This window comes from Anser brachyrhynchus (genome assembly GCF_964034855.1).
Source record: "Anser brachyrhynchus genome assembly, chromosome: 11".
In the NCBI taxonomy this organism is placed as follows: Eukaryota; Metazoa; Chordata; class Aves; order Anseriformes; family Anatidae; genus Anser; species Anser brachyrhynchus.
The window spans coordinates 14,735,565-14,758,105 of record NC_137706.1 but is presented as its reverse complement, the minus strand read 5'-3'; the positions used below and the strand labels follow the sequence as shown (position 1 = coordinate 14,758,105).

Below are 22,541 nucleotides of genomic sequence, written 5' to 3'. Positions count from 1 at the left end.
AGTGAGGGAAGCTGCTGAAACAAAACAGAAGTGAATCGCAGAATAGTTAATATTGCAGAACGGTATAGGAGGCACACATCGTCTCTGGTTTTTGGGTCTCAATCCTCGCTCAAGGCAGTTAACCCTCATCCAGCCAGGGAAAAGAGCTGCAGCATCTGTGAACTAGCTGTTCACTCATGCTCGAGCACTGAATATGGAGGACATGTTACAAAATATTTGCAAACAAGCTCTAAGAAGTAAAAATTCATAAATGGTCTGGTGAAAACATTTGAATAATGTATAAATAAGACAGAGGGAGGACAATTTATGTAGAGGAAAAACAGGCGCAATTTTTCACTACGCATTTATTTATCTTCCCTTAATTGACGTTTTCCACTAAGGCAGAACGTGAGGCTGGAAAAAACAGAGACTTGAGGTTTGGGATGCCATGGTAGCAGCGCTTTTGGGGACAGAGAGCTGACCTGAGCCCGGTAGCACAGAGCATGCTGCTCTGGCAACATTGGGCTGGTGCTGCGGGGTGTGCTGAAGCTGCACTGGAGTGCTGTATGAGGATGTTTTCATAGCACCTGCCCACGGTCTGCTCAGCTCCGTCCCACAGAAATCTTGCACTTTCACACACGGTTTTTGTGGGTATGCAGTTTTTCTAAGTAGACGTGAATGATGGAGGGAACGAGTATTTCCTCAGAGAGCAGCAAGTTAATTAATGGCTCCAAAGCACATTACTATAGCAAGGAGTTGATGCATTAGAAATTGCTTCCAACCACTGGCTGAAGGTTATATCAGTGTGCCATGGACCTTGCATATATGCATACGGTTTTCCTCATCTTTGGTGAACATCTTGAGCTGAAATTGGAATTCAGACCTCTAAAACAAGTGAGCACAGAAACCACGCTCCCAGAGCATTTGAAATAAAACCTGCAGCTACTGCATCTGATCTGTACATCTAAATGGGTTCTGGCGAAGCCTCTAGAGCTCTGGAGAAGCCTTTCCAAATGGATATGAGTCATATACCACTTAATCATTTAGATACTAATGAAGATTGTTTGTTTGTGAGATCCTCTCCTTTTCTGTAAATTAAGTTGGCTTTTTTGGGAAAGGCAAGTGTTGGCTTTGCTGTGAGATGTAACTGGTCTGCAGCTGCTTGTTAAAACCAAGCTGTTCTTTGTGCCTGTATCATTGAGAATCACCATCAGGCATTGCTTCCTGTGATGGAAGTGCCTTCCATTTAAGATGAGAAGTCATGAGGTGGAGGGAGACTTCAAGGGGAGAGGAAAGGGAAAAGTAGAAAGGAAGTGTGTCCTAATTTTGGCTGGGAGATGGGCTTATGCATCTGTTTGAATGAGAGCACAAATTTGCTGATCAGACTCACTGCACTAATTTAACTACACCATTCTCCTGCTCAGCTGTTGCATGTTGCTGAGGGAGCTGGGGAGGTGTACGGGCGTTGAGGAGGTGTACATCTCCTTTGCAGTGTTTGTGTTTCATTCTGCCTCATTGATGATATTTTCCTTGGAAATAAAGTTATTTCCACTGTGTAGGCTTTTGCTTTTGCTTTCTCTGTTTAACAAACATTAATTTTATACTCTGAATCCTATGGAGAATCACAGTCCACCTGAAATCTGAGATGACTTGAAAATTGTATTAATGAAGGCAATTGCCTTCCTTTTACCTGTGCAGCTAGAACTTCCAGGCAATTTCTTGATACCAAAACAAATCATGGTGCCTCATTCTACTTTATTCAAATAAAAATCCACTCCTTTTGCAATGCTTAAGGAGGTTTGGTTTACTCCCAAAACATAAGAAGGAATAAATCTAACTAACACCTAGGTTTCTGGATGGGGTAAGCTGAACTGGAAACATGCCGGAGAAGGGGAGGGCAAAGATGTCTTTAAGGCAGTGAGGTCAGCACAAAAATTGGCTGGTTGCCTCCTCCCAGAGGCTTCCCCAGAAGGCAGGACTTCAGGAGCATCAGGCATACAGTAGCCACGCTGCAATTAGAGGGAATCCTGTGCACCTGCTTGAGGCTCTAATGGATGGATGACTTGTATCATGTGTCTTGGTTTTCATTTCTTGTGACTCAGGTTTGCCATACGAAGATTTTCGTATCTTGGGATGAAGGCACCTGCACTTCTAGACCTTCAGGACCTTCTGTACCTTTTATCTTTGATTTGATTTCATCTCATCTTTCTAGCAGCCTTTGATTTCCCAAGTGAATTAAAGTTCCAAATGTCATATTTCTGAGGATTGGCATAAAAGGGGTTTTAAAAGGGCTTATTCTGGAGCACTAAGAACCACATGCATCCAGCATTGAACAGCTCCCAGATGTGGCAGCTTCATTTAATTGCTGAAATCAGAGATGTTGGGAATGGATTTCATCTGAAAGTCTGATCTCCTAAAGTAAAAGGCATAGGACAACATTTGCTCATCCCCTGGAGATGCTGCCAGAAGTCTGTCTCTGATTAGCAATGTTAATGGAGTATTAACATAAGCCATGCCAGGAAGGGAAACTGTAGAACACATTATCATCAGGAGAGCCAGCTGTGTATAGGCGTGTAAAGATGATGATGAATGTAGTTTGTGGCTTGAGAAGCCGGCTGCTGAACTGCTCCATCCCCTAATCCAGAAGAAACAAAGTGGGGTTGGACAGGCCAGCCTGCTCTTCTCCATGCCGTTGCACTGAAGAGGGATGGAACAGGGAAATAGTAGAACAGATGTTGTCTTCATAGGAACAGGGAGATGAAGGGGACTTCCCAGCTGAGTCATTCAACCTGTGACAGCAGAAGTACTATTTTTTGGCCTAGCTCCATCTTTCAGCTGTTCAAGATCTTGCCTTTTGTTGCCTCTGTGGAAGGATGGTCCAGGGTCTAAATATTTTGATGGCTCTAAACATCTCCAGAAGTGCTTTGTACTATTTATTCGAGTTTTGTAGGTTCCCTTTTTTTTCCCTTGGCTCAGAGCCTGTGAATGGTCTGATTTGGTTTGAGAGTGATGCTCAGAGATATTGTAAAGTTACTCATTTTCTTTATTCTTTATAAGCAAATATGGGCCATACAAATCCTACAAATCTTCACGTGCTTCCCCACCACATCATGGAATCACAGAATGGTTTGGGTTGGAAGAGACCTTAAAACCTATCCAGTTCCAACCCCCTGCCATGGGCAGGGACAGCTCCCACTAGATCAGTTGCCCAAAGCCCCATCCAGCCTTGCTTTAAACACTTCCAGGGATGGGGCATCCACAGCTGCTCTGGGCAGCATATGCCACTACCTCACCGCCCTCATAACAAAAAAGTTCTTCCTTATATCTAATCTAAATCTACTCTCTTTTAGTTTAAAGTCGTTACCTCTTGTCCTATCACTACGCTCCCTGAGAGTCTATTTCCTTCTTTCTTGTGGGTCTCCTCTAGGTACTGGAAGACTGCTATAAGGTCTCCCCAGAGCCTTCTCTTCTCCAGGTTGAACACCCCCAATTCCCTCAGCTTGTTTTCATAGGAGAGGTTCCCCAGTCCTCTGATCATCCCTATGGATCATCCTCGTACATCTACGTCCCTTCTCAATATTGCCAGATGACAGAATTTGATTCTCTGGGCTTGTGCTTGAAATCTGGAGCCTTCAAGCTGTTAAACTCAGTACACCAGCTCCATTGTTTATAAATTGTGTTTCTACTTTGCCATGTGAAGAGAGCAGCGAGCTTTAGATCAGCAATACGTAGAACACTGAAGCAAAGTGCTTGTGCTTTAATGTGGCGGGACCAACAGGCACTTTGCAAGTGAGCAAGATAGTGCTAAATCCTACTGATACAAGCTTGTTTTCATGGCTTCCTGATGGAGCTACACATTTCACCCATTGACCTTTTTGACATTTTCCTGGTTTCCCTCCTGCAGGAGCACTTCAGCAGTAAAGTGCCATACTCTGCTGAACAAACTTGGCATCTCGTCAAGCTGACTTATTTGGTATGTATTTACACTTGTAGACTTTAGTACTCTCCTGGCAATTGAGCTTCCTTCCTGCCTACATAAATATGATTTCATTATTAGCTTTGTTTAGCTTTGTTTAGTTGTTGTTTTGCATCTGCGTGCTTGCCTTTCCAAAGCTGCCAAAGAGAGTTGCAGGTGTTGATCTCAATTTGTGCTCAAAGCATCCTGAACTCTACACCCCACCTGCTAGCTCTGATAATAAGCAGCACTCTTGACCTCCTACCTAAAACAAAGCATAAAACCTCACCCTATTTTCTTTTCCTTTGAGGAGCCCATAACTACTATTAGAACTAAAGCCTATGTTTTTGTTTCTTCTTAGAAAAAATCTATTCAGTTTCTCTCAAAGCTAATTTTCTGCCTTTTGTCTCCTACGTTCAGACCTGTATTTACAGAAGACACAACCCAAGACAGAGAGGTTGCCTTTCCACAAATGGTCCCAGAATACTTAGGATTCATCTAGTTTAAATTCTCATGAAATGCAGGGAGAGATGTTATAAGCATGATCTGGACAGAGATCAAAATCAGAGATGAAAACCTTATTTCCACTAGAAATGCCATCTGTTTGAACAGGTTAGATGAAAGACACAGGAAAGTTCTTGCATGACTTGCTCATAACATTGTGCTGGCCCTCCAAAGGGATGAGCAATCTCTGCTCCCGTTGAAAGTAGCGTGTCTATGTTGGTCAGGCTTTGTCGGGTACAGGCAATGGCGGCTTAATTGTCTCCTAGAAGACAAGGTAACTTTGAGGAGAATTTTCCTGCATATTTCTTGGAACTAATTTCTACTTCAGATCCTAGAACTGTGTTTGAACTAAAGCATTTCTGCTAGGGGGGAAGAAAACAAAACATAACAACAAGACCAAAAAAAACCAACAGCAACAAAAAAGCCACCACAAATCTCACTTCACCAGGCTGGGACCTGGCTCTATAGCGGATGGAGAAGCTGCTGGAGTAATGGTAGATTTGTTTTTTCTCCTGGGTGGGGACTGACAGGAAAGGTTTCATGAGATGGAAGAGAGTCAAAGAAAGAAAGTGAAACCAAGCAGTCAATTTGCTAGCTGCAATCTTTGATCTGTGGCTGTCTGCAAACAGAATTGGAGCTCTGTGATTAGATGTACATGCTCATTATATGTTGTACTCTCCAAGCAGGCATTGTACATACAGCACAATGTATTCCGCTTCCTTCTGCCCAAATATCTTTTTTCATCTATATTGCATTAAGACCTTGAGGCCTATCATCGGGGAAAGAAAAAATACAATTTTCTTATTGTACAATGCATTTCATTCCCAGCTGCTGTATTAAATTTATTCTTATTTGAAGTGGTGTCTGCGAGTATAAATCATTTAAGTTTATATGTTTTTGTTGCTGCGGCAACAGTTTGACTAATTGAATTCCAAAGTGTCTCTCTCTATTTCAAAGCTATGATAAAGGGCACACACATTCTTAGCAGCAGAAGCCTGAAGCGAGAGGCAGGGGACAGGCAGCCCTGTCAAAATGACATGTCCTCCATCTCCCCTGCATGGGCTTACCGGTGGCACCCTTGGCAGTCGGTGGGGAGGAGGGCAAGGGCTAGGAGGAGTCACTGCTACCTGCAAGCTCCCCCTGAATGCAATACTCAGAAATGCAGTCAATGCCGTTAGCAGGATGGAGGAGGCATGGAAAAGCGGTGACAGGCTTTGGGAAGGTCACGATTTCCCTCTCTGTCTCAGTGTTCCCCATCATTTATCAGCTCCCAGCCTGAAGTGCTGGAGTACTTCATGGTTTTAGACGTGCCCACGTTATGTTAAGCCCATCTTCTTTCCACAGGGACTTTTTGTGAGCTCCTGGGACTTGTCTGCTAGCTGGGATCACACATGTTCCCAAGGTATTTCTTGCCCCGTCAGTTTTTAGGAGGAAAATGCTCATCATAGCTATGGCAGAGGGATAGGGAATACCCTGGGCAGCCCCAAATTTTCCCTGTGGGACTTGCAGGACAAATTCTACCCCGCTGTATGATTTTTTTCCAATTGTAAACTGGTGGTATGTGTTCCCCTAGACTGAGCCAGGAGGACTGGAACACTAAAAAGTGGCTCTTTGGAAGGGAATTTGTCCTGAGAGGATGGAAGAAGCAATTCCTTTCCAGGCAGAAATTTCCAGACAGGAACTAGCCCCTCTGTGCTATTCCCAGCTTGTTCTGGCCACTTTTCGTAGCCTAGAGAGAGCTCATTTTTTGTGTTAATTATGTAGCTGTTTATTACGGCCACAAAATGTTAATAGACAGCCTAATGGAAATCACGCTGGCTAATGAGAAGCTCCTGAATACCTGCTGCTTTTCTCTGGGAATAACGGCAGCCACAATTCAGCAGGAAATAGCTTCCCCCACTCCTGCCCTGTGCTTTTACCTTATGATTACATTGTGCTGTTAATTTTGTCTGGAGCTCTGCGACCTGGGGGAAGGCCAGGACCTCTCTCTTCCATCTGCCCAGAGGGGATGGAGGGGTCTGCTTCCCTCTCCTGCTTTTTAAAGGGTAATCTGTGAAGGGTTTTACAGAGCTTGAAAAGGTTACTGCGTGTGCCTGAGCTGAGGGTGGCAGGAATGAAGTACAGGGAGCCCTGATGGACCTCGCTCCTTCCTTTGCCTGCCTGCCCCCAGGGGATGCTGTCAGATGCGGGGCATATGCTGCAGACTGACAGCCCTGTTGTAGGCAATCTCAGCTGCTGTTTATTTTGGTGTCATTTTATTCCCAGCCCCATTAGATGCTCCACCAGCCACTCCATGCTCGTAATCATCTCAGATAGACAAACAGCAGGAACCTGCAACAGGCACTGGAAGGGGACAGAATGGGGTGATTCCTAGGTAATTTGTTCAGATGGTTAGGGTTTTTTGTTTTCTTCTTTATTTGCTTTTTAACGAATTTCCAAAGATTTCTATTACATAAGTGCTTTAAATCAATAATAAAAGGAAACTTTGTCCATCAGGCTGCCTAGCCACAGCTAATGAGGTTAAAATGCAAACTGTCAGCCTCTTGTTTGTTTTGCTGGTGTAGAGAAGGGGAAGGGAGGTGTCTGATGAGGGGTGAGGCTGCAGCCGAAATGTGGGGCTCAGAAAGCAGCAGGAACAAATAACTAGTGTGGCATTTATGGAGAAAAGAGCAGGCTAAATCTGGGCTCCTGTTGAACAAGAGCAGGAGCAGGCAGAAGAGTGGTGGGTGGGAGTATTGGGATGTATGTGTACGTGCTGGGTTGGGAGGAGTGTTGCACTGGGAGGATGCTGGTGGGAAGATGCCTGTGGGGTGGGTTGGCATGGGATGTGTATTCTCATGGGGAAAAGGAGGCCTCATCTATTGGAGATACTGAAAAGCTATATAACTGAAGCTGTAAAAAATAAAAATAAAAATAAATAAAAAAGAGAGACTGCTCACAAGGCAATATAGGAACTCCCAACTGGGACAAAGTTTCACAGTTTTTCCCTTGTGGGCAGAAATTTTCTGCTTCCGTCTTTGCATGCCAAAAATAAAATTAAAAAAAAATGTAGTCTCGCTGCTGCTGAAAGAGCCAAACAGTTCTCTTGTGGGCCATATTAGTGAACAGTTGTGAAAACACCAGATTTCCTTGTGAAGGTGAGATTTCCCAATAGTGAGGAGCTGCAAATGAGGCAACTTGCAGGGGTCCATATGGAGTTGCTGGTAGGAAACCAACACCAGGCTCTTGGAAGTGTTTCAGAAGGGGGCTTTTGGGAAACAGCAGAAAAGCAGTTCAAAAGGTTGGTTCTTGGTAATACGTAATGCCATAAAAATAGCATCTGAACATCTTCTGTTACCTGGACACTGGTACCCGGATCCTGTCAAGTGATTTCTCTGGCATCCGTTGTCCCTGCTTTGAGTACAACAGGTTGTACAGATTATTTTATGATCAATAAATATCCAGGCAGACACTGTGAAATTCCAATCAGAAAAAATTACAACATTAAGGCAGATATTGTATAGCAGGATATAAATAAATAGAAATTGTCAGTCAAATTCCTGGCAGCTAGAGTGTGGTGTCAGTTGCAGTAAATTAAGTGTTACTTCACAAATCACCGTTATGGTTTTGCCCAGTAAGTATATCTGTGAAAAGGCTTTTTTTTCAACTTGCAGTGGTAAAAATCCTTTGCTTCTGGTTATTTCTGCCTGAAACCAGTGTCAGGAGTCAAGGTGACAGTGGTGAACTGTGCCATATTCCTGCATCTTGATTCCAGTCCCAAGATGTCCTCAGGGATGTTCAGTTTAGGTGCTGAGCTCTCCAAGCAACAAAACCCCAAAACACAAGGAAGTTATTGAATCCTTTTTGAGTCAAGGAGGGCTTTCTGCATTGTGAGGGGTTTGCTTGATGTGGCGGTGTGGAGACCCACTGACAGAGGGGAGGAGCAGCATGGACTCTGTCGTCTCTACCAGGATGAAGTGAGCTGTGAAGTCTGTACCTGGGGGCGGGTGCGAAGAAGAAATCAGGTCAATAGTCAGACCTTCAGTTACTGCACTTTGGACAATATTTCACCTATGGATTATTGCATTTTGTTATAAGTATTATACTCGTTGGCCTGACACAAGCTCTAAAAAAAGCTCTAAAGCATCATCTGGAGGTTCCTGTGCTGTTGGGATGGCTGGAAAATGTGTTAATTTTCAGCATAAACTTTTATGAATTAAAGCTGAATGTTCAGCATGGAACAGAAAGGAGAGGAGGACCAGCTAGTGGTAGTTTTGTACTTTATTTGAGAAGAGAGAGCTACATAAACTATGTCAGGAGGGTACAGGTCTACACACAGTTTCATCAATCAATAAATGAAGTTGTTAACGTAACACTGAGGATATGATACTTTGAAGAAGACATAGACACATGACCAAGGAATATTTACAGCTCTAACATACAATATATTTATATTTGAGAGAGAGATTCGTGTGCATCTGTGCGCACAGATACCCCTGTGTACACGTGGTGCACGCACGCGCACACGTAAATAGGTATAAAAGGCTTTAAAAAAAAAACTTACGTAATTCAAGAAATGAGTCTGCCTTTCATTTGCAGCAACTGACTATTTTTAAAGGTGGAAATGGTTCCAGTTTGTGGTGGTCTGGAGCGGAGGTTTCGCTTTGAAATCTCGGTTCTCCAGCGGTCGTTGGCTGAACCTGGAGCACGTCTTGGTGGTGTGGTGGTGGCGGGGGATGCGTGAGGTGCGTGGAGGGGAGGGCAGTGGACGTATGGGGAGGAGGGGGCGCGTGGCCTCAGGGCTGGGGCAGTAAGGTGGAGATGAAAAAAATGACCTTTGGTGATGCCATTAAATCATCCTTTATACTAAACATAAATTATCGACACAGTTTTAAAAAAATAATTTTCTGTTTCATTTCAAGGCTGGGGAGAGAGGAAGGGACAATGCAGGGCAGAAGGGAAGGGGAGGTCTGGGGAGGGGAAATACCTCAGCACTTTAGTAAAAGGTCCCTTGACCTCACTGCAAATCCTTAATTTTAAAAGTGTTCTTGTAAGTCTGACTAACACTGTATCAGTCGTCCCCTTCCACGGTGGCAGTGTGCTCGATGCACGTGGCGTGGCAGGTAGAGGAGAAGCAGGGACCCTACCTCGGCCGCTACCCAGATCAGGCTGCCTCTTCCTCTGAGCTGGGGCCAGTGGAGGTGGGCTGGGCAGGCAGACATCGCGACCACCTTGCTCTTGTCAGGTTCTCCCTTGAGGGGTAACCTGGGTTGTTCCCAGAAGGGGAGAAGGGTGAGTTGTGATTTGGAGAAGGGGAGACTGCAGGATGGAAAAGGTTGAGAACCAGCAATTCAGTTGGCAAATAGGATACAAAGGATGTAAAAAAAGCCCCAAACTAATAAAATACGTGGATTGGTGCATGGGGTAAAAATAAATAAATAAATAATTTTAAAAAAGACTGTCAAAAAAATCAATTCAGCAAGCATCACCAGAGGATTTGTTTTCTGCTCATGCAGACTTTCAGTGACATTAACAGAGATTAAAATAAGCTGGTTTAAATAATAGTAACAACAAAATCTCTACCAAAATATCTTTCCTCTGGGATCTAGCCCCATCCCCCTCTTGCTGCCAGCTCTCCTCCCAGAGTGAGCTGTGGATCAGCACTTTCTGGGGCCAAGCCTGCTTGTGTGGCCGAAGGCCAGGTCAGCTAGGTGTAGGAGCAGTTTCCTGGATGTTAAACATACCCTTGGCATATTTTGGAGATTGGCGTTTCTCCTGGTGACAAGAGTGCCAGCATGGGAAATGCCTGAGGGTGTGTACCCTCGATTTTACCTGGGGAAACCTTGTCTCTTTACCTGACACACGAGAGGCAGAGGGAGTTGTAGTACTTGCTGAAAGCTAAATCAATGTCAATTGTTTGCCTGCGCAAAAATCCTTCATTTCTATTGAAATAACATATGTAAAGTAGCACTTCGTTAAGACAAGGTAGGGGAGATGAAGGTTATTTAGAGTATTTATTTATTTATTTTTGTTCTGCTTTAAGCCTATCTATACGAAGCTCTCATGCAAGAAATTGCCTCCCAGTTTAGCTGAAAATTTAAAGGACACTTCTGGGGAAGAAAAAAAAAAAAAGAAAAAAAAGGCAGTTCTCTTTCACACAGGGAATTGGCTGGGTGTGGGGGCTGAGCAGGGCAAGTGAGGGGTCTAAAACAAGACAGCCTGTACTGAAACCAGAGCAATCAGAGAGCAGAATAAATGCAGTGGAAATCGTAGTATTTGTAAGGGTTTGAAGCAGAGTAGGTGGGACAGGGAGAAGCGCAGCAAGGCTGAATGTTTCTCCAAACCTTCAGCACTCATTCAGATGAGTACATCATTTTGGAGTGACTGCTTCCTCACATCCATAGCACTCTTCTGGTCAGAACTCTCTGCTGCCTTACCCCAGTTCATATCTGACTTTTACTACTCTCACTATGGCTGACCGCTTACTGAGAATCGAGTCCTTGCCTATTTGCTTCCTCTCCCCATGTCCCAGCAGGCTTCCTTGCTCCCTTCCCTCAGCACCATTTGCTCTCTGAGGCCCTTATTAAATCATCTTTGCAGCCCCCTGCAATTTTTTCCTTTCTGGATGTCCCTTAGCATCAGAAAACTGGCCACAATTCCTTATTTTCAGGACTGTTACTCACAAGTTTTGAGGTTCTGTGTCTCAGGCACTTCCCAGTCCTCACTTTCTCTGAGCACCAGTCCAGATGTACCATAGTCACAACTGCAAATCACTGCTGGAGTACGTGGGGGAAGGATACGGAGGAAGCTGTTTGTAGGAGGACGTATGTGCTGGGGAGGGAGGAAGAGCCCATGTTTCTGGCCTACCTTTCTATCCTTTCTTCCTCACCCTATGTTTTTCAGGGATGGGATTGGACCTTCACGTCCCTTTGCATAGCTTCTCTTAGTGAAACCCCAAGAATGCAGGCTAACCAAGGTGGATACTGAAGAACCTGCCTTCTTCTATACATGAGGTATAACTTCTTTTCCATTCAGAGCCTTCTCTACTGATGCTTGCTCTTTCCTGCATAGCTTTTCATCTTTGGCTGACTCTTTTCTGACAGTTCTCCATTACACATTAATGTGACTTTTTTATGGATTGATGTTGAAATGATTTTCAGGGGCTACAGTGTCATTTTTATGCCCCTTACTTTGAATTTTCCAGGAGATCTGTCCGTTGATTCGTTACAAACAGTAAATTTAGGTGATGGTCAAGGCTGAATCACATGAAATAAATACTCAATTTCTAAACTGCTAACAGTATAGTCTCTCTCCATATGTCAGGCTGTCCCCATAGACTAGAAGATAGGAAAGTTTCACAATCCAAATAAGAGACCAAACGTTCCCAGGTGGAACACAAGTGTGGGGAAAAAGCGGGGCAGAAGGTTTAATTCTGGGGGAAGAATTGTTCTCTCGTATCAGATTGATTGTTTGGCGTTTTAACCCATCCTCCATCACTTGAAAACAGATACCGGCTGCCCATTTTGTGTAGGAGGAAGGATGGGAGGGGAGAGGGATGGTGTGAGGCCGGCAGCCGCTGTCCCCGGTGCTGATCCCAGTCGGTAGATCCACGGAAATTCCCGTCCTAGTGGCTGTTTTTTTTGTTCTTGAGGATTGAACCGGTTAGTCATCACTGGGAATATTAGGTGCATCAAGGAAAGAGGGGTGTTAAAAAAAAAAAAGAAAAAAAGAGGGAGTACAACAGACACCATCCAGCAGGATCTGGTCTCTCTCTTCCTCTCCCAAATCTGCTTTTTACCTTAATTTCAGATTTCAAGGAGGCCATAAAGCAGGATTTGTCTTGTCTTAGCAGAAGGAGACAAAGGAAATTAAAAGTGAGGGGAGGTTTGTAGGGTAGAGATCTGCTCTTGTCTTGATGGCCAATGTTCTTTGTTGCCAGGGTGAATATTCTGATTCTTTTCTCATGTACGGATGTACGGCAGTGGATTTTCTTGTATTATAAGCCAACCAATCTCTTTTCATATGCAATGTGTTGTGTTTTTTTTTTTCTTGCTTGTTTTTTTTTTTCTTTTTTTTCTTGTATAATTTCTCTTCTTCTCTCCTGACATTCTGTTCCTAACATCACAGCGATCACCAGTATCCACGGCCTTCATTGACTTCAGACAAAGTTGTGGGTGTTCAACCCCTTCAAGGTTTAGCCGGCTGTTGCACAAGAAGGTTTAGTTACACAGCAACAACAAATCACTCCTTTTCTGATTATTTCCATTGTTTCAGTCTAGCTACATGAGAAGAAGTCTGGACTCGAAAAGATCCCAGTCGGAATCAATCCCAACCATCTCTCCAGCAATCAGAACAACCTGCTGGGGGCTGAGTAACAGCTGAATTCTTGGTGAGAGAAATTACAGGCATAAAAACAAAATCAAATAGACTCCTTGTGCTCATTCAACATTTCAAGGCATATTTATAGGTACTGCTGCATGGCATCTTAAATATCTCAGTTTAAAAAGAAACTGCATTACTCCTGTTGGGGAAAATAATTTTTCTGTTCTGTCACTTTCACTGTCTTTGCCCCTGATGAAAAATGAATAGAAATACACTGAATTAAATACCCATTCAGACCTTGCTGTCTCCTCTTTGGACTGTCTGGATACCCCAGAGATAGATCTGTGAAGATGAGAAGATCTGAAGGTCATCTGAAGGCCATCAAAACTGGTGTAGGAACATGAAAGCTGGACAAGAAGCTGTTAATTAAAAGCTGGGGTTTTCTTGCTCTATGAAAGTAGGAAGGGCTTGGTAGGCGAAGAGGTGACCTTGCAGTCCAGCTCCTAGTTGAGTCACTTCCTTAGACTCCTGCATTGCATCCCTCTACCTGCTCCCAAGTCTCGCTGTCAGTCGAAAGAAAAGCCCAAGAGAAATTTTACCACTGATGAAGCTCCCTGCATAAGGGAGAGAATTCCACCCTATTCCACTTTTACTTTCAAGATAGAGACCCTAATTCTCATACTAGGTAAGCAGGAGGGAAAACCACACAAACCACAGCTTTGAGCTCCCTGCTGAGTGCATCAAAGTAGAAACAAGTTAACAGGACAGACTGATAGACAGCTTTTCCCTCTAGCCCATGGAAATTCTTTGAAAGGGTATGAACAAAAAATAGTGTAAAAATTGGGGAGGGTGTTTTTTTACACTTTGAGAGGGAGAATATTCTTCCAAAATGTTCACAGGATTATTGAACAATAGATCAGCATTCGTTATAGACATCTGAGGCAGAAGGTACATGGCTGACAAAGCTTGTGCTCTTTAATGGTCTGGGAGAAAAAAAACATTTAGCAGATAATAGTATTTGCCTTGGGAACAGTAGTCAGGGAGCCTCGAGTGGGGAGGACTTTAGATACCAAACTCAATCAGCAAACTTGCCATTGGTCAAGGACTTGAGGGAGCTAAAACTCCTCTATCACATGCCTGAGACTCAAGTGCTCTGTAATCTCTGTGGCATAGACATCTAGGCACCATTGTGGACAGCACATGGCTGCTGAATGGTGAAAGCAGATGACTGGGCAGAGCAAAACCAGAAGGCCTCAAATCAAGATCACAAAAGTCAGCTCTTGAGATTAAATCAACCCAGCCACCTGAACAGAAGGGTGTCACACAGCATTGCAGAAAAACAAGTTACTACCAGACACAGGAGGGCGCTTGTAAAAAGCTCCATGCTCCCACTTCCCCCATGCCTCTTCCCACCTCCACACACACATACACACTCTTCCATATACAGCAAAAAAATATCAAGGTTATGTGTTTCCTGAAATAAGGTTGACTGAATAGATGCACTTACAGAGAATTCTTTGTAAAGCTATAGCAAAATGAGTAAGAGTGCATCACTACCATGGGAAATAAAAAGAAAAGTAACCCAACTGCAATTCAGCCAGAATCATTCCAAACCCCAAAGGTTGGCCTCTTTTTTTTTTTTTTCTTTAATGTGTCTGACATTTTATGGCATCAATAATGCAAACAAAGAGGAAATCATATTTGCAGAACACTAATGCACGGATGTCTAAAGCGAAATACAATACTGATTACTTTTTAAATGAAGCCACCAGGTTTTGATGTGCTGTGGCGGTTAAATTGGTCCATCAAATTCCTTCCCCAGTCCAAAGCAACAGCTTGACCTTCTCTATAACCTTGGATAGCCTTCTCAGCTGCATTCTGATTGGGAATGGTAAATGTTAGTTTGAAGTGATCTTCCTTATGGGCCTGATTTCAGAAGTACCCGGAGCACATAGCTCCATCTGAATCTGAGGGGAACTTCAGGCATGTCACCACTTCATAGTCTATTCAATGACTTTGACAAACATAACAATAAACCTGCTACTAAGACCTGTTGGTGAAGGGATGGATAGGCTCTGAAAGAGATTTCCAGACGTACTAGTGAGATTTTGCCCTTATGGTTAGTGACTAATCTATTCTGCACCTGATATCTGTCTCTTGTTTAGACCTTTCTGCAGATGACTGCAGAGGAATGCCTGAGTTTGAAAATAAGTGTATGAATAAGAAGGTGTGGCAAAAACAAAAAAACAAATACTTTCCTTTCCTCTTCCAGTTTTTCAGATGTTAGTGGTTTGATTTTTTTCATGAAAAAGTGGATTTCAGAGATGCATCTTGAATACTACAGACAGGATTTTCTCTACACATAAGAGTGTGAAGAAGCTGTTGGGCTCATGCCTCTTGTTGCTCAGCCTGCTCTTCCAGCAAAAGACAAAAGGGCTTGGTTCTGGCCTCCACTTCCAACTTAACAGTGGGAGCACTGAGTTCAGGAATCAGGAGATTTATTTTGTAATGTCCTCTGACTTGCACTGAGTGAGCAGTTTGAACTTCTTTAATTTATGCAGTTCTGGTTTGGTAGACAGAGTTAATAGTGCGCCTGTGGGCTAGTGGGTAGGGTTGGATGCCATCGACTCTCATCAGCTGGGAGTTTGTCTGCCATTCAGTCCTGGACGAGGTCTGATCAGTGCTCTGTGGGGATTGCATGCTTTGGAGTTAATCAGTGCAAGCAGCTAATTGCCACTGGTTAACTAGTGCCGTTTAATTAGGTCTGGGTTGTTGGATGGATGTGTGAAGGGAGCTGTTTATCACTAGCAAAAAAAGTCAGCCTTGTGATGTAAACCTCTTTAGGGAATTAAAAAAAAAAAAATCAGGCCGGAGCTACTGTCACTATAGCAGGGTAGAAAATCAGTTTCAGCAGAACTGGCCTGGATGAGGTTAGAGTCACGCTCTGCTGGGGTCAGAAATGATAGCGGCTGCTCCCCGACCCTTTCTCCTGTGCAGAAGGGTGGGACACTATGGGCTTCAGCTGGGATTTACAGGAGATACCCCACATGCATTACAATGAGCTTTGCTGTAAAATTCACTGCACAGAGGTTAATCTAGATGTCAACATTGCCTGACAGCAGTGAAATTACTCCGGGGCAGTGCTCCTTCTGAAGTCTTAATATAACAGTCAATTCCATCCTGCCTGCAGGAAATGAAAGTTTTCTGCTTTGTGTGCGGAATCATTCGGCGCCAATTTTCTCACTGTTTGAAGTCCAAACTGTTTGTGGTCTCGGGATTCACCTCACATTAAGACTTTCGCTTCATTTGAAAACTCTGCTAGTCAAGTCCTGAGAACTGCAAGGACAGGAGCTGCATAGGGAGAAAAAGAAGAGGGCAGGGGGAGAAATCTTATCTCTCCTACCACATCGAAATCAAACAGCTTCACCAGCCCTCTGTGCTCTGAACGCAGTGAATGCAGCAACTCAGCTATCTAAATATCAAGCAACAAAGATTGGGGAGGTTGGAAACCAGCAGAGAGAGAGAGAAAGCATGCGAAAAAATATCCGGACCTCCCAGAGCTATGATTTTCTTTAGAGGTATTTCAGTCCTTCCCTGCTGGGACCTTGTCCTAAGAAGCCAGTAGTTCAGCAGTTAAACACCCCGACAGAACAACTGCTCAAGTTTTTAGCTGTAGGATCAGTCACTTGTGCTGGGCGGGAGATCAGTTCCCACAGAGGATTCCTGATGGTGTGGGGAAGTGATGGTTAGATTTGTTGTGCCTCTTTTCTCCTTGGAGAGATGCTACTGTTGCGGGGTTAGCAGGAAAGAGGAGAAATACTGGCCACTCCTTCAGTGTAAAGAGACCAATCAGATTGGGTTTGTGAGAAATTAAAGACATCAAGATGAAAACAACCTATCAGCTCACTTAGTTCAGTCCCAGAAAAAAAAAAATAAATTGTTTTCTTCTTTCTCTTTGGTCTCTTATCTCTTTCCTTGGTTCAGTTTGTCAAAGTTGCAAGCAATGGGCCTCCTATCACTTCTCTGAGGGAGCTGTTTCATTGCTCAGTAGTGTACTGGGAGGGAATAAGAGAAATGGAAGAGCCCAAATGCTCACATTTTCATCTTCGAGCAGCAACTGACGTCTCTGCCTGTGCCAGTTATGACACTGCCATCCAGAATGAATGTTTGAAAACACCTACTTTCTCCAGGCTTGAAACTCAATATGTCACTTGCAAAGGGGACACTCTCATTTTGGGGGACTTAACAGCTTAACAGCAACTTAAAGAAACCTTACAGGTGTACTGATGCAAGAGCCTGATGGGGAGCACCTTAGTGTTGAGCAAGTTTGGCTACTCCTGGGAAGCACGGCTGAGAGGGGAACTTTCTCTTCTTCTATTTTTGATACTCAGTTGGAGCCTAGCTCCATTCTCATTCCTGGCCAGATCAGGAAACAAGGATGGACACAATGCACCAAAAATTCAGCTACTTGCTTTGCCATTTCATTAACCACTGGGATTCAGTGGGGCAAAGGATGTGGGCACACATCAAAGGATGTAGGAAAATCAAGCAAGATTTAATGCAACTTTTGAAGATCACATTGCCAAATGGAACGCAGTCTCCACCCAGATTTGCACATGAATGACTGATGATCAAGTGTTCAGAACTACTTATGGTTTTGTGGGCTTGCAGTGACCCAGGTCTGCATTCTTTGATCCATAGCCTGAACTCAGGGAAACTCATGCACTAGATTTTGGGGAGGTAAGAGCCCTTCATGTGGAAGGAACCAGCTCATGTAGTATTATACTCCTGTCTGTGGCCCCTATAAACTTAACTTTGTTATTCCTTTTAACAGTTGTATTTTCTTACAGGAAAACAGTTGTATTTTCTTACAGGAAAAAAAAAATCACAAATGAACACAAACCTTGCCTATTTTTTTTTCCCTGCCTGGATAAATGGTCCCTTGCTTTTATTGGTATATGTCTCCTTTATAAACCAGTATTTGCCCAGTATTACATCTAGAATGTCCTAGTGCTCTAGTATGTTTCTATTCTCCTTTGTTTTTTCTTTGCTTGTATACACTGTGGTACTTAAAATTCTATGCCACACTCCTGAAATCAGTCTCAATTTCCCAACCCAAGATACTCACTTGCCTTCTAAAACCAGCCCTTCCCTTTCCTTGGCTTTTTTATTTCCCCACATATTTTATCACCTTGTTCCGCCCACTCCTGGGGACAAGCAGACGGCTCAAAGCTAATGATGTCTCTCAAGCAAGCAGCCTCTCTAAAGGCATTCCAGACTTTTCACATTTGTCTGTGCAGCACATGCTCCCAGAGCCACCTGTCTGCAATTCAACACGCCATAGGCCTAGGCCCAGGCCTAAAATGAGGCAGCCCAGGCTCTTTTGCACCCCCAAAATATATGCATCAAGGGACATTTAGAAAGACCAAACAGCAAATGTTTGTGGGAGACAGGGTGAGCTTCCAGTCTGGCAGATCATTGCAAGGCTTCCCTTAGCTACATTTCAGCTTTCATCTTGCAGCCTGCCAGACCATGATGGAAGGAAAAATAATGGCTGGAAATGACAAGACAGGCCACTGATGAGCCCGTAAGGCTAGAGCCAAATTTACTGCCCACAGTTTGCAGCCCTGGCATGAGATTGCCATCTCTACCGTGCACTAAATAGTGCCCTCACCACCAGGACAGCACCATGTCAGTGACACTGTTAAGGGACTGAGTTGGTGCTCACATTTGCAGTGCTCAGGAGCAGAATGCTGCTCGAATGGGCACCACGGCCCCTTGTGAGCAGTGCCCAGAGCAGCATTCCTCCCAGCTCCCTTTCAGGAAGGCCCTTCAGAAAGCTGCTGATGGTGGATGTTGGGTGGTGGGAACATCTGCCTGAGCACACTGGTGTGCTGGGAGTGAGGCCTAGCCTGCCCTGGACCTGGATGAGACCTGCTGGTGTTCCCGTGCAGCAGGGATAGCTCTCCCCTCTTAGCAGAGGCCAGGCAATGGGATGTCTCTCTCTTGGAAATGAAGAAGGAGCACATAATCATTTCTCTGTCTCCAAATGCTGCCCACAATGAGACTTATTGGAACTCTGTGAGGGTTTCCCCCATATCTGCTCTTCCTCTTCCCTTGACATGCAGTGGGGCAGTGGCAGGATCCCCTCAAGAGCCCCTCGTTCTGCAGGGAAGGGACCATCATCCATGCTGAAGGGCTGCTCCTCTTATGGCCCAGGGAAGGTTCTTCTGCAAATGAGGTCTCGGGGTGTTCACCAGGAACTCAGCACAGATGCTTTCTCTCTTTCCCTCCAAAACCAGGCCTCTCTTCCCCGCCTGACCAGGCCTGTCATACCGAAAAGGGGTGCAGCAGTTTCAATCACGTCTCCAAAATACAACACAGCCCCTTCTTCCCCGCCAATAAACCTCCATCCAGCACCACCAGGCCAAGGGCCACAGGGCAGCAGCGGCAGCCAGGGAGATGTCACCGCAGCTCGTCCTGCTCTTCTGAGCAATTGCTCACAATTGGCTTTGCCAAAAGGGCCTTTTTCTGAGGCAGTCACTGCACTTGGTGGGGCTAATAGCAATGCAGACAGCCTGAACCTTGGTCCGAGCCAGTTCACATCTTCTGGGGGCCCATCCCCTCACCTCTCACAGACTTATTCCTCACCACGTGGCCCAGAGGCCTGGTGAGATGCTCGGCTCCTGCGCTCGCCTCACTGTCGTGACCACACAAATAGCTGGCACGAGGGACAGGGCGGTGGTGGTGGGGAGGAGAGGAAGGAGGAAAGAAGGAGGGAAAGGAAGATATAGCTGTTATGCAGGATGGTTCTAGGGGAATAGCGTCAGCTATGGGAACACAGTGTCTTTAGGTAATTTGTTGTGTAAAGGCCTATGAAACTGGTAAAAAGAGAAATGAGACCCAGAGAGGAGGGCGGACAAAATGGTGGCCTGGCACAGGCCAGCACAGTGCCTGGGAGCCACAAGAGCAGGAGGTCTTTTGGGTATGGGGCAGGCAGCCCCAGGAAAGGGAGTTCTTTTGGAGGCACTGGGCTGTGAACAGCCATCACTTGTTCTCCCTGCATACACTCTGAAGTCCTTTCAGCCAAAGCAGCCTGCATACAGAGAGCCATGCCAGGGCTAGCAACCCTTCAACCAGTCTTTTTCACTTCCAGAGATGAACCTAAGCTGGCGGGTGAGGAAAAAAGCTGTGTCCTTACTCCCATGTGGTTACTGCCACCCATCCCCTCACCCAAGCACAGACTGAACCCACAGACACTGCTGCCACCACAAACTTCCTTGGAGAATTGTCTCCTGTCTCATTTGAAACCATAAGGTCAGAGCCATGAGTGGGAGGTAGAGAAGGGCAAGAGATGAGGAGAATGAGGAGAGGATGCAAAACCTTCCCTTTCAGTCGCTGGCCATAACCAGTTCTCAGCCAGTCCCACCCATCTCCTCTTGCATCCTGGCCCTGAACACCACTCTGGCTTTGGGAAGGAGTCAAGATCCCTTCTGCGTCTCCTCCTCCCCTATCTGCATTCCCTTCCAGACAAGCACCACATCCGAGCAGGCTATTTTTGTGCCGGCGATTGTCGCCTTCTCAAAATTGCCTTGACAATGCCTGTGGCGTCCGCTCTCTGCCTCCTGAGAGCGGCTGCCAAGCTGAGGTTCCCCCTCGTCCTCCACTACTGGAGGAAAAAAAAAAAGCAACCCAGGAAGGTTTTTTTTTTTCTCAGCCCAGCCTGGATGGGCAGGATTCAGCGTCTGAGTCAGCCTTTCCCCAGATAGGGATAATTTCCTGCTCCAGGGAGGTGGGCTGTAGGGAGGATGCTGCTCTCTCTCCCTGGCTGTCCCCAGCACCCCCTGTCGCTGCTGTCAGCCCTTTATCCTCATTGAGATGCAAGGCTGGCCACTGCAGCCATCCGCTGAGCTGTCTGCTCCTGAAGGCACCTTCCCTTCCTTCCCCCCTCCTCCCGGGGCTGCCTGTGGAGCTATTCTTCAGCCTCTGCATTTCACAACAGCTCAAAGGCAGATGCATCAATCCTTTCAGGGGATGGGGACGTGAGGAGAATGGCAAGGGGGCCGCAGGCAGGTGTTGGTAGGTTCCCAGCCATCTCACAAGCCTTGTCCCCCTCCCTTGCCCCCGCTGGCTTGTGCCTAAGGCTTGGACTGAGGCATGGGGCAGGGATGGGGAAGGGAAGAGGATGGGGAGGGAGAGCACTGGGATATGCTGACCCCATACGCATGCTCAGCTGGCATGCAAGCGATTCCCAGCTGGTCTGCTCACTGCAGCCTTCCCCCATGCATGAAACAGGGGATGCAACCCTGTCTGCTGAGGGTCTACACCAATATGGCTGTGGTGTGGACAGCTGAGGGAGGGGGAACAATCCCATGGCCTCAACGAAAGTGAAGGATGGGGAGAAAAGGCAGGGGTTGGGGACGGGGGGGTTGTTCCTCCCAGCATCGCCATCTCTGCCAGGCACAGAGAAGAACGAAACTCCTGTCTCGCACACCAGAATGGGTTGGGATGAATCAGGAATGGGTCTTAGGATGCCCCTCAGCCCAAGGGGGGTCCCTTCGGTCCCACTGCTCTCCTGCCCCGGAGAGGGAGGGAGAGCTGGGTCCGGCCGATGCGCTGTCTGCGGGAGGGCAGCTGGTTCCCGGCGTGTGTTTTACCCGTAGGTGCCACAATCCTTTGACTGTGTGTTTGAAAGCCTTGAGTCTATACAGTTAAGAATCAGCAAATTAGAAAAATTGTCCTGAAATGTTGGAGGGAGGAAAAAAGGCAGGAAGGCAGAGAGGGACAGGGAGGGATGGAGAAGGAGGAAAGGGCTCAGTAAAAGAGTTCATCCAGGGGCACCGCCCTGGCTTTGCGCCCATCACCTGTGGGCTGGGAAGGAGGAAGGGAGGCAAGGACAAAAAGGGAGGACTGATTTCACACATTCAGTGCATATCATACAACCGGGGCAGGGCTTTCCTCCCAGAGCTCCTACCCAGGCTGGCATCACTGCTGTAGCCAGACTAGAGCCCTGCCCAACAGCCCGAACCATACTCACAGCAGGGTTACAATTCACTGCTTCGTTGCTCGGGGGAAGATACCTTCTCCTTTCTTCTTTTCTTTCTTTTTTTTTTTTTTAATTATATATATATATATTTAAGTACTTTTTTTTTCTCCCTTTTTTTTTAAGTCTTATAATTTTTTCTGTAACAGCAGCTTCTTTCTGTATTGGTGTGGAATTTATATATAGAGAGATATCTATAAATATATATAAGCCAAACTGCCTTACAGGTCATTGTTTTGTGGGATTTTTGTTGGTTTGCTTTCTGTTTTGTTTTGTTTTGTTTTCAGTGTTGTATGTGTAGCAGGCACTTGAGTTTATATGAAGATGTTTGCTTGGGAGCTGAGGGGCAAAGGACTTGGGGGGGGGGAGAGGGAGGGAAGGACGGAAGGAAGGAGCAGGGACTTTTGACAAGTGGCCACTGCTAGCCAAGGATGTCCAGGTAGATTGGTGTGGCCTTGCCCAGAGCATGAAGGATCTTGTAGATCTCCTTGATATTGAGCCGTTGCTGAGGTTCTCTCTGCCAGCAGCCCAACATGATGTCGTAAACCTCCTTGGGGCAGACTCGAGGTCTTTCCAAAACTCGGCCTTGGGTAATGCACTCAATGACCTGAAAGAAAGAAAGAGAAGAATCACTCAGCACCAGCTGGATAATGTCCTGTCCCGGATACTTCTTGGCCGTTGAGGGAATGGAAAAGCTGAGGAGCCTAGAGGTCTACAGATCCTCAGTGCTCATCTGTGTGTCAGAAATGACGGTTTTAC

At 45.6% G+C, this 22,541-nt stretch overlaps 2 protein-coding genes across 14 annotated transcripts in view; one reads left to right on the top strand and one right to left on the bottom strand.

The window, feature by feature from the left end:
- LOC308200775 (uncharacterized protein) overlaps nucleotides 1–16,676 on the top strand; it is a 114,863-nt gene extending 98,187 nt beyond the window's left edge. For 4 of the 6 annotated variants that reach the window (XR_013955795.1, XR_013955796.1, XR_013955798.1 and 1 more), the window contains 2 exons: nucleotides 3,884–3,952; nucleotides 4,355–16,676. Coding sequence is in view for 1 of the 6 variants with exons in the window: in XM_080607088.1 (XP_080463214.1) it covers nucleotides 3,884–3,952; nucleotides 11,321–11,404 (153 nt within the window). In the remaining 5 variants the exon portion in view is untranslated. The remainder of the gene's footprint in view (nucleotides 1–3,883; nucleotides 3,953–4,354) is intronic. The other 2 variants (XM_080607088.1, XR_013955797.1) reach the window with 2 other exon arrangements.
- NTRK3 (neurotrophic receptor tyrosine kinase 3) overlaps nucleotides 8,681–22,541 on the bottom strand; it is a 207,510-nt gene continuing 193,649 nt past the window's right edge. For all 8 annotated transcript variants that reach the window (XM_080607080.1, XM_080607078.1, XM_080607079.1 and 5 more), the window contains one exon: nucleotides 8,681–22,389. In XM_080607080.1, the coding sequence (XP_080463206.1) occupies nucleotides 22,204–22,389 (186 nt within the window). In that variant the 3' untranslated portion in view covers nucleotides 8,681–22,203. The remainder of the gene's footprint in view (nucleotides 22,390–22,541) is intronic.